Source organism: Danio rerio, chromosome 4 (genome assembly GCF_049306965.1).
Source record: "Danio rerio strain Tuebingen ecotype United States chromosome 4, GRCz12tu, whole genome shotgun sequence".
Taxonomy (NCBI): Eukaryota; Metazoa; Chordata; class Actinopteri; order Cypriniformes; family Danionidae; genus Danio; species Danio rerio.
In genome coordinates, this window is record NC_133179.1 from 25978239 (window position 1) to 25990437 (window position 12199).

At 32.8% G+C, this 12199-nt stretch overlaps 2 protein-coding genes across 10 annotated transcripts in view; one reads left to right on the forward strand and one right to left on the reverse strand.

The window, feature by feature from the left end:
* Positions 1 to 12199, reverse strand: part of tmem110l (transmembrane protein 110, like) — a 220690-nt gene that overhangs the window by 74210 nt on the left and 134281 nt on the right. The gene's annotated exons all lie outside the window — the stretch shown is intronic.
* The window catches only part of sfmbt2 (Scm like with four mbt domains 2), a 77326-nt gene that overhangs the window by 40226 nt on the left and 24901 nt on the right, over positions 1 to 12199 (forward strand). For all 4 annotated transcript variants that reach the window (XM_073947208.1, XM_073947209.1, XM_005164834.5 and 1 more), the window contains 4 exons: positions 5547 to 5635; positions 6789 to 7032; positions 10342 to 10439; positions 12005 to 12106. In XM_073947208.1, coding sequence (XP_073803309.1) covers positions 5547 to 5635; positions 6789 to 7032; positions 10342 to 10439; positions 12005 to 12106 — 533 coding nt within the window. The remainder of the gene's footprint in view (positions 1 to 5546; positions 5636 to 6788; positions 7033 to 10341; positions 10440 to 12004; positions 12107 to 12199) is intronic.

A 12199-nucleotide genomic window follows, 5' to 3' on the forward strand; every position in this document is an offset into this window, starting at 1 on the left:
ACAAGTCTGCACAGCCTAAAGCAACACAAGAAAATGGGCCACCATGGAATTCAAGTACACTAAATTTACTACATATTTTTAAAATAAACCTCTAGAAATAATTACAAAACCACTATTTAAGATTGTACATGAAGCAAACAGAGAGTTCTATCTAACTGGAAATACTACACAAATAAGGTTTTATACCTCTTTGAAACTGACACTTTTAGGCTTTGATCCCAATCATACCAGTTTGGTGACTGTAACTTTAAATTCAAATGAGGTTTGCTCCCAGCCCTCTTTTCAAAAGTGTGTCAGCATAGTGGCAGATTCAAAAATAAAACTGATGTCCTATGGTGATGAGGGATAGTCAGGTAAGAATGAGGCTTTCCCCCTCTGATGACATGTAGTGTTTTTAGTTAGTGTGATTCTAAAAAATAAAATGTATAAAATTGTATAATTAAAAGCTGGTTAGATTCACACACTGTTGTTACATGACTGTGTTTAAACCCATTATAAAGGTGAACAGTGCTTATTTATACAAATATAAGGCTATAGTCAAAATGTTTGGATATATGATAAACAAAACGACTGTTTGAGAAACATCTTGATAGTAAGTTGATAGTATTAAAACATTTAGCTATCTACTATGCTTAAATTTATCTTTCAATTTTAAGTTTTGAATTTATAATGTTATAATGTTATAATTTTAAAAGTTAGCAAGATTTATTTTTTCTTTATTTCCATTTATTATTTTGTCTTATCAAGATTCATTTACTCAATTGCAAGAAATACAGTAAATGTCAGAATTCAACTCAGAATTGGAAATTATAGCCAGGCTGTATAGTCCAAAATGGACTATAAACTTAAAATTGCAAACAAACAAATAAATAATAATGTTGGCAAAAACTTTGTTATTTGTATAATTATGGCTGTTTTTTTACTCGATTGGGAGATTATATCTAAGTTATAAAGTCAATGCAAAATAGCATTTAGAATAACAATATAATACTATTATTACATCTATTTGACAAATTTTTATATATTTAAAAATTTATGTTTCTACAAAACTTTGTATTCAAGAGAATACAAATAATATTGATCATTTCCATGTCAGAACAATACAAAGCAACTAAAGATGTTTAAATACATTGGCTCTTGTCTACCCCATTTGAAAGCGTCACCTGCATATTTAGGGAATCATTATCAGTTATGTGGTTGTCCCACCCCTACACACAAACACACCAATTATCATCAGTTATATGCCCCACTCAGACACACCAGAGCAGGGAAACAGATGAAAAGCATTTCAGTGACCTCAACTGCAAATAATATATCAATTATACAATGCCCCGTTACAACACCGGGTACAAAACAGTAATTTATTTGATTACTCTTCACTGAAAAAAAGTAATAGTAGTAGTAGTAATGCTGTTTATTTATCACACCATTATTCCCATCACTGCAAACGAGTAGTAGTGATTAAAAATATTAACAGAATATTTAACCATTTTAGGTTCATTAGCACATAATAATAAACAGTATTAACTTACAACAATTTAACTATATCTCTCTTAATTTTTCCAGATATAACAAAACAGGTGCCAGAGTATAACAAAAATAGGAAGCTTACTCATGTGATGCAAGCAAAAATGTCAAATTTGACATGTAATGGTAAAATAAATGGTACGAGGTCAAATGATGAAGTGTCAGTTAGGGGATGGATAAAAAAATCAAGGTTAAATACTGGTTAAAGACGCTGAGATTAAATTACAGTGGGTAAGGAAGTATTCAGACCCTTTATATTGCAGCCATTTGCTAAAATCATTTAAGTTATTTTTCCCTCATTAATCTGCAAAAATGTCAACAATTCTGTGTTTTTCTGTCAACATGGGGAGCTGTATATTAATGAGGAAAAAATAAACAAATGATTTTAGCAAATGGCTACAATAAAGAATGAACAATTTAAGGCTTACTTAAATACTTTCTACACGCACTGTATAATTGGGCATTGAATAAGTGTCTATGCAAAATAAAATACTGATATAATCTTATGTGAAGTCTCTCAATACGTGTGTTTAAGCGATTTTGCATCCTTCTGTTCTCGTGTAACATCATCATCAACAACTGAAGTTCAATTCTAATGTGTTCTTGATATCGAGGATGAATAGATTGAAAACTTGAGCATAGCTCTTGCTCGAAGTCCCAGAAGTTATTGCAGCTAAATAAGGAAGAAAGGAAGCATTTTATATTCACTGTTATTTACAGTTCAAAGATATAACTAGTTTATCTCACGAGTTTACCTGAACAAGACGGTGAAAGTCAACATTCACATGAATATTTCATTAAAGGCAAAAACACATGGAAAGGTGTTTACTTGCTGAAATAAATATTAAATTATTGTGCAGAAAATATTAATAAGACTTTTGTATATGTTACATATATTAAAAAAGAAAAAAAATAATCAAATTAATTCCTCAAGGTAATATCTTACATTTGTTCGCTTAGAAAATGGATTTATTTGTTATTATACCTGGATTTTATTTACACAGGGTGTCCTCTGTAATTTCCGTTCAGTTATGTAATTGATTGACAAAAAATTGCAGTTAAAGTTCTATTTAAAGTCTGCATGAACTGGAAGTTGCTATAACTTTCATTTCAGCTTGTTGACGTACTTCCAACTGAAACAAATTATTGAGTTGAAGGCAGGGCTAGGGGTGTGCGATTTGGGGAAAATATGTAATTGGATTTTTTTTAAATATATTGCAATTATGATTTGATTTGCGATTTAAATTTGTAGTCAAGCTGCAGCTCAATAATCTGTAAAGTCGGTCGCTTCTTATTGCTAAAATGGAGGGAGTGTTATTTAAAAAAAGGAACTAAAAATACACTAACTTACTTAAACATTTATTAAAGTTTGTTTTTAAACATTCAGAAATGAAACACTATTTTTTCTCTAGAGCAAACAGTAAACACAAATAAAAATGACCTGTTTTTGTTCGGTGTCTGTGACTTTGAAACCAAAATATTCCCATATTAACGATGTCCTATTTTTTTTAATATTAATTAGTCTGTTAATGCTTCAGTAGAAGCAAATGTCATCATCTCGCACTCGTCACACCGTCCACGATTTCCTGTTTGTTCGTTTTATTGTGGGCATTCTGCATATTTGGGTTGCGCAATTCTAATTGGGCAGAACGAAAGTGTGTTTACTCAATTGGCTAGTAAGACTGTCACAAACAGATGGCAGTCATGCATTTGGTCTGGGCGGAGGATATTAAATAATACATATATATATCTTTTATATCTCAGCCTCTTGTGATTAGCTAATCTCAACATTTCAAATTGCCATTCGATTTCGATTAATCATTATTTTTGTGCATCATTTGCTCATAGCAAACAAACGGTAAGAGGGATGTGGTTAAGAATATTGTGGCTGAAGCCGTCAAACTGACATCATCAATGAAGAACCACCACTCTAAAAATGGAAGCAAATGTTCAGAATTTGATTAAAGAATACCAAAACAAACATTGTTTTTCAGTAAATTAACTTGCACGGATTAATTGCTCACCTAAACAATAACAATGCGTGCTAGCAAACCAAACATTGCAAATTTTGACAACTCTCTCTCTCTCTCTCAGTGTGTTTGTTTTCTGAAGCTCACAACCTCGTGAGTGCTGTCATGTGTTATTGAGTGAATCCGTCCTGACGTCAACAAGTCAACAAGCAATGCACAATCTGCTGATGTTCACATACACCACTCGTCATTATTAATTGACTGTTCTTCTTCTTCTGCACTACTAGCACTTCTGTCTGTGCAGGCTACATGTTCGCTAATGCAGAGAGCAGGATGTTTAAACACTTAAATGCTGGAATTGACTTCTCATTATATACATTTGTAATGCATATATGAATATTTTATGCATCTGACACCATGGGGAAGGAAGTAGGAAGACGTTTGAGAGAGGAAGTGCGTTAAATGGCATATCTGTAAATCTGTTGATCATAGATTACTTTTTGATGTGCTCATTCTTGTAAATAAGTCCTTTTTTACCGGAAAATAAACATGAAACTATATTAAGAAGGGAAACTCAAAGTGAATTGATAAAAATCCTAATAATTATCAATGTGCTTCTCTAGTTGATTTATCCCTCGTGACAAGATACGATAGTAATTTATATGAAATGTTTTTGAACCATAGATTACTATAGTAAAGTGTATTATACTGTATGTATTATAGTATTCACAGCTCTTTGTTAAAGAATGCAACAGCATTCTGTAGTATTAACTATATTGAACTGGAAAACTGTAATAAATACTGTATACTTTTTACCGTGTTGTAGTATAAGTATAAGTGTAAGTATAATACTATAATTTTGGGTTATTTGTTTATAATATTATAGTTGTTGTGTTACCATCGCAACTGTAGAATTACCACAACAGATTAATTCAAGTACTTTACTTTCTTATAGTATGTTTCAAAAACACTGTAGTATTTACTATAAATGACTATAGTATTTTTTCATTTGGGATTACATTAGGATTTTGTATAAAATCAGGTTTCTATAGACAACTTGTTTGACATTATATTAGTATATTTAGATTAGATTTAGATTATTTAGAGGTTTATATGTTATAAAATAAAATAGAATTTATAATTGATACCAAATAAAAAAAGTAAAGGGTAACCTTTTTCTATGTTCTTTAACATTTGGAAATGGAATGTGCATTCATGAGTAGGTTTTAGGGAATTTCTGTAAACCACACACACACAGACAGATAATTGCTCCGCTATCTACTGTATATGGGGACTTATGTAAGGATTTTTATACTGCACAAACTCTATATCCACTACCCCAAAGCCCAACCCTACTAGGAAAAAATCTACACTTTTATATTTTCAAGATTCTGTGTGATATGAGCTGATTTTCTCATGGAAACAAAAAACATTTGGTACCCAAGTTAGTAACACATAATGCATATATGTACACACACTCATGCAAATAGGTACAAATATATGTTTTTAAAGTACCAATAAGTACCTTTTGGTCTTGTACCTTAGCTCTTTATACCTTTATTTCTGAAAGTATATCAACAGCAGCATAATTCATTAGTTTCAGTGAGAGATTGTAGAATAGCATTAAAGTCCCCATGAACCGGAAGCTGCAAACGTTTTTTTTTTTTTTTCGTATTGTGAAGCAGTTCCTAGAGAAATGGAATATTAAATGAGAAAAAAGTAGGTGTGGCTTGTTTTTTCTACTGCGGGCAGATTGGATTTAGTAAAATAGGCATTTCATTCAGAAAGATCATGAAAGAGGTTATTACAAGAGTTATTACAACCTGTCAGACTCATCCTCCTGACCATTTCTGTTTGTTGTCAAAACTGACAGTTGGAGCAGCGTGGTTAAATCTTAGCCATGCACAATTCCTAAAAAAAAAAAGCACCAAAGTTCACTACAAAACTAGCAATGAGCTAACAAATTCATATGGTTAGTTTTGATTTCTTGGGGACTTTAAGTTCATAATGTGTGAAATTCATTGCATTTGTTTTGCTTAATATTTTCAGCCATTAAAGAGAAGTACAGCGACTGGACTGAGTTTCTTATCAAAGAGCTCACAGGGTCACGGACAGCACCGGCAAATCTGCTGGAAGGGGTGAGAATTAGATTTTATGTATGTCTACCAACTTGCTGAGGGTTTGGTTTAACCCTAAAAGAAAATGTTGCTATCGTTTACTCACAGTCAAGTTTTTCCCTTAAAACTTTCATTCATCTTCAAAACACAAATTAAGAGTATATGTATGTATATATACATACAGGGGTGGACTGGCCATAAGGAGCAACAGGACACCCGGTGGTCTGACAGTCAATCTGGCCTCCCACTGTGACTCTGCCGTGCTCACTATATATATTCTGAGTTATGTCCCTGAACTGAAAATATATTCACCTAAACTTCTGATGCGTACAATAAACAGTTCTTAAATGAGAAACTCACAGTATCGTATCAAAGTTAGAAATTTCAATATCATGACAACACTAGAATAAAAGCAGCTTTTTGTTTTTCAGGGTCAGTGTTTGTAATTTATATATTTTTAAATATATTTTTATATAAAAATAAATTTAATATTTACATACATTTGAGCTTAAAAAGAGGAAACAAAAATATACAAAGTATATACACTTAATTGACCAATGATAGTTTTGAACGCTTTTGCCAAAAACATACATATACATATATATCTAAAATTTGTTAGAGATTTATTTTCTCAACTGAAAATGTAAAATAATTTAGATGCTCTTAACAGTTCTTAAAGAACCTCACAATATTGATAAAGGTACCAAATTTCTATACTTTTCTTGGTATCTTATCGAAGTTATAAATTCCAATATCATGCCAATACTATAATAAAAACGTTTTTTTTTTTTTTTGTGTTTTACTGGGTTGGTTATTTTTTATTTATTTTTATACATATGTTATATATTTATACATTTAATATTTATGTTTTTGCATTTTTGAGCTTGCTTAAGGCATTTATTTAAAAAAAAAAAAAAAGCAAAAAGAAAAAAAGTTCACCATGTCTAGTGGTTTTTGAACTTGTGAAACAAAAACAAAAGTAATCTTTGCATGATTTTGTTTAGAATATGCCAAACCAGTTCTTTGAACTTGCCTTAATTGTTTAAAACTAAAAACCCTTTAGAAGAGTTCCCAAATCTCACTTGGTAAATCTTAGCTAAAATCTATACTTAAGTTATGGTTAATACCTAAATGAACAATTGGATTTTTGGTCTGTCTCTTCCTCTCTTTTCAGCCATTACGGGGTAAAAACACAGTGGATCTGATAATGGAAGGCAGTATTTTGGAGTTACGGGATGCCTCTGAGCCCAGCGTGTACTGGGCCACTCAAGTTCAGCGTAATGTCGGTGGACGTTTATGTCTCAGTTATGTTGGATTAAATGACCCCTCCTACTACATGTGGATGTTCTACCTTGACACCAGGCTCCGCCCCCTGGGCTGGGCCAAAGAAAATAACCTACCAATGAAACCGCCTACAGGTAATTGCAATTAAAACGAACATTAAAACATAATCAATGGGTACATCAGTAATGCAATATATTTACCTTATTCTGAAATATTGGCAATTTTATGATTTAGGTGTTTACATGAGTTGCTTTTTGAATATTAATTTCTTAATTCCTTTTTATGTAATTGTGCATAAATTAATTAGTTCATTACATCTGTACACAGTGATATACATTGCTTTCTTCTGAACTTCATGTACTGTATCATAAACAAATATATAGTTTGTCTTCTTTATAGTAACAGAATAAGGAAATTCATAAAAGTTTGGAGCCACTTGAGGTTGAGAAAATAATGATTACATCTAAACTGTTGGGTGAACTATCCTTTTAATTTGATTTGTGTTTACTTCAATGACTTTAGCCAGATTAAAAGTAATCAAACATCTCTGTTTACATGTTAGATTCTTAATCAGAGTATTGTCTTAATCACGCTTACATTGGAATATCGTTGTCCTTGTAAATGTAATGGGTTTTAATTGAATTGAACAATTAAGTTAAATAATCATATGTAAATAAATTCAGTATAATAATTTTAATAAAATAAGCCCTGAATGAGATTTTCTGTTAGCTTTTAGTTAAAGCAGCACAGCTCGTATTCATGCTTTTGCATTTTTCTTGAGGCTTCCACTCTTGTATGCAAATGTTTTTCCATTGCACAATTGCCAGGTTTCTATGTGCAGCCTGTTTGACTTCCAGTATTATGGATTTGTATTGACATTTCCCTAAAGGAAAGGCTGTAAATACATTCAAAAACAAGTTTAAACTTGCTCGCTCATTATTTGCTTTTTCAACAGATTTGCTTAATGTACAGTAGTCAACGTGGATAAATTGATTTGATTTTAGTATTGAATTCAATGCTAAATGAATTGACTGATGGGCAGAATAAACACCTTGATGATATAATAATAGATTAAACTGGATTGATTGTTGGGTTAAATCTATTGATAGATGAATTGATGGTAAAGTTCTGGAATTGCCAAGGATAGTTGATTAGATTGTAGGGACAAATGGATGAAAACATATTTCAGTGGATAGATAAATGGATGGGTTGGTTTAACTGATGGATGGTTAGGTGAATTGATGAATGGAAAAATACTTAGGTGGATATCGATCCATTAAGGAATGGTTGGATAACTGGTTGGTTAGATGGATGGATATATGGATGAATGGAAAAATACTTTGAATAATAGATGGATATTTGGTTAAGTTGAAAGGTGGATGATTGGTACAGATGATTTGAATACAGGATGGAGTGGAACATGATAGTGTTTGTTCAGCCACTTTTAATAAAGTCTACATTTATGGACGGATGGACAGAAGAAAAACTGATGGATACATACAGTAAATGGATGGATACTGGATGATAATTCAATTAAAAGATGGATGGATAAATGAATAAAAAAATAATTAAATGGCTAGATAAACAGGTGTGTAGTTAATGAAATGGACAGATGAATTAAATAATAAAATGCTTTAAATAGTATGAGAATAGTAGGATGAACCTTGGTTAAATGAATAAAAGATTGATAAAAACTTGGTTGGATGGATGGATGGATGGATTGATGGATGGATGGATGGATGGATGGATGAATAATTGATAAAAACATGGTTGGATAATTGGCTACTGATTAAAGCTTGAATGGATGGATGGATGGATGGATGGATGGATGAAAATTTGGTTGGGTGGATGGATGAATGATTGATAAAACATGGTTGGATTGATGGATTTATGATAAAAGCTAGGATGGATGGATGGACGATTGATAGAAATTTAGTTGGATGGGTGAACGTTTGATAAAACTTGGATGGATTGATGGATGGATGATTGATTGATTAATAAATATTTGGTTGGGTGGATGGATGAATGATTGATAAAAACTTTGTTGGATGATGGGCTACTGATAAAAGCTTGGATGGATGGATGGATGGATGGATGGATGGATGGATGGATGGATGATGGATGGACGATTGATAAAAACTTGGTTGGATGGGTAAATCTTTGATAAAACTTGGATAGATTGATGGAAGGAAGACTGCTAAAAACTTCAATGGATGGACTGGTGGATGGACAATTGATAAAAGTTTGGTTGGTTGGATGGATGGATGGATGGATAGATGGACAATTGATAAAAACCTGGTTGGATGAATGGACGTTTGATAAAATTTGTTTGATTGTATGGATGAATGGCTGGTTTGGTTAGATAGATGGATGAACGGACGTTTGATAAAAACTTAGTTGGATGGATGGATGGATGGATGGATATTTGATAAAAACTTGGTTGGATGGATGGATTGCTTTTGTATTTGGATAGATGGATAGATGGATGGATGGATGGATAGATGGACGTTTGATAAAAACTTGGAAGGATGAATAGACGAATGGTTGATTTGGTTGGATGGATGGATGTTTGATAAAAATTGGTTGGATAGATGGATGTTTGACAAAAAACTTGCTTGGATAGATGGATGATTGATAACTTGGTTAGATGGATAGTCTTTTTTACTCTCTATTGTCAGCACTTTGGTCAACTGTGCTGTTTTAAAGTGCATTATAAATAAACTGAATTGAATTGAATGGACGATTGCTAAAAACTTGGTTGGATGGATGATGGATGGATGGATGGATGGATGGATGGATCAAAGATTAGTAAAAAGCTTGGTTGTATGGATGAACAATTGATTAAAACTTGGTTGGACAGATGGATGGATGGACTGTTGATAAAAACTTGGATGGATGAATGGGTGGACAAATGATTAACTTGGTTGGATGGATGAATTGATAATTTAGTGGTCAGATGGATGGATGAACGAACGGATGGATGGTTTGGTTGGACAATTGATGAACTTGGTTGGACAGATGAATAGATGGACGATTGATAAAAACTTGGTTGGACGGACAGACGGGCAAATGGATGGATGGATGGAGTTGGATTAATGGATGAATGGATGCAAAAGGACAGATGGTTAATTTGATGTAGGGATGACTGAATGGATTAACTTAATGGAGGGTTAATATATTGATGAAAACTGATTTAATGGTTTAATTACATAAATTTAATGTATAGATGAAATCATGAATGAGAAGATGGTTTCATGAATAAATATGCAAATTAATTAAGTAACAAATTGATAAGGTCAATTGGTTGGCTTGATAAATGGACGACTGGATCAATAAATATGTGAAAGGGTTGATAAAACCTTGGGGGAGGAAATGATGGTGAATGGCTGGAGGATTACAGATGGACAGATGGATGTATGAGTTCTTTTCTCACTGCCTTTCAGATCTGTGTGATTTGAGGAGCAGCTCTGAATGGACTACAGCTTTAGATGAAGCTACAGCTGAAGCCTTGAACAACCCACTTCCACTGGAGGTCTTCAAGGTCTGTGTTTGTTTGTGTTGTGTATAAGTTCTATGTGTATATGTGGTTCTGATATTCATCCCTACAAGTATAGTTCATGCATCTAGTTTGACTTTACTTTCAGGCTATATGTAGATACTAACACCTATTTTACACTTACAATGTCTTGCGGTGCTCTAGAACAGGCGATTTCTGACAGTTGAATACATTTTTATTCTTGCATATAGACTTTATTTGTGCGATTATGCATTCACAAAGGTATGAACCATTATAGAGGTGGAATTTGCTGACGTTAATGTCTTCTTTAGCCAATCAGAACACTCAAGCGCATTCACGTCCACGCAGTTTATGAGAATAAAAGCCTGTGAATTTATTTCCACACACATTTAGCTGCTAGATGATAGTCATATAACATTTCTATGCTCCTTCTTAATGGCAACTGTGGAATAAAATAGATTAAATGCTTATGATAAGCCGTGGTTTGTTTACCTTCAAGCTCTGATGCATGTGCATGTAAAGCAGCCAGTGAGTGCCAGCACACACATACTGTATATTATGTACTGTACATCTCAACATGCTGATTCATCCACAGAGTTTGTAGTGTAGTCAAATGTTTACAAATACAATCGCAGCCGTTTAGAGCGAATTTCTGCTAAATTATGTCAGAATTTACCTGTATTTTGGAAAGAATGTGTGAACGCTCTTTTCCAGAAAAATTCCGTAACGTCCTCAGCTGTGTGAACAGCGCTTTTTTTATTCACCTGTAAAGTTGTTCTGGTATCAATGTGTGAAAGGGGTTTTTGTTACCGTCAACTTTGTTTAATACATTCAAAAGTAAGTTAAACAACAATTACTAAACAATCCCTATCACGTTTAATAATTTTGCATTATTTTGCATGAATAATTAATTCAGTATACTTTAGTTTATACATAACCTAATACATTCACTTAAAAAAAAACAATAATATGATGAAAATGCTTAAAACTATGTTATAGACATGCCATGGGGTATCTGTTTTGAGGTTAGCATCTTGAGCTAAAGCACAAAATTATGGAAAATGTCAACTTTGTTACTGTCAACTCTGTTTAAAATGTACAAAAATTAAACAACAATTAGTAAACATTCCCTATCATGTTTAATAATTTTGCATTATTTTATATGAATAATCGATGAAAAAGATAATATGGTTAAAATGCTTATAAATTCAGCTTTAGACATGCCATTGGGTATCGGTTTTAAGATTAGCATCTTCAGCTAACCACAAAATGATGGAAAAATTCAACCCTGTTACTGCCAAAAATTTAACAGCAAGTTAAACAACTATTAGCAGCAGAACCAAACATATTGCATTAATCATTTTGCATTTATTTTACATTAATAATTAATTCAGAATACTTTCAATTATACATTAGCTGTTTGTCATACCATCTTTAGAAAAATTAATGGAAACTTAAAAATGCAAATCCAGCAAGGGTCTGTGTGTTTCTGTGTGTATGTGTTTTGTGAAAGCTGTTGGACTGAAACATCGCTTTACACATATTGATAACACAAACAACTGATATATGTCTCTGTGTTTCTGTTTCAGGATCATGCTGACTTGCACACACACTCCTTCAGGGCAGGAATGAAGCTTGAAATGGTCTCTCCAGTGGAACCCTTCCACATCTGCCCCGTGTCTGTGACTAAAGTACGCACACACAGACACACCAGATGAAGGGTTATGAAGTGTAGGCTATAATTAGCACCCACCGAGCCTGACTTTGAGTGTCTCTGTTCTACA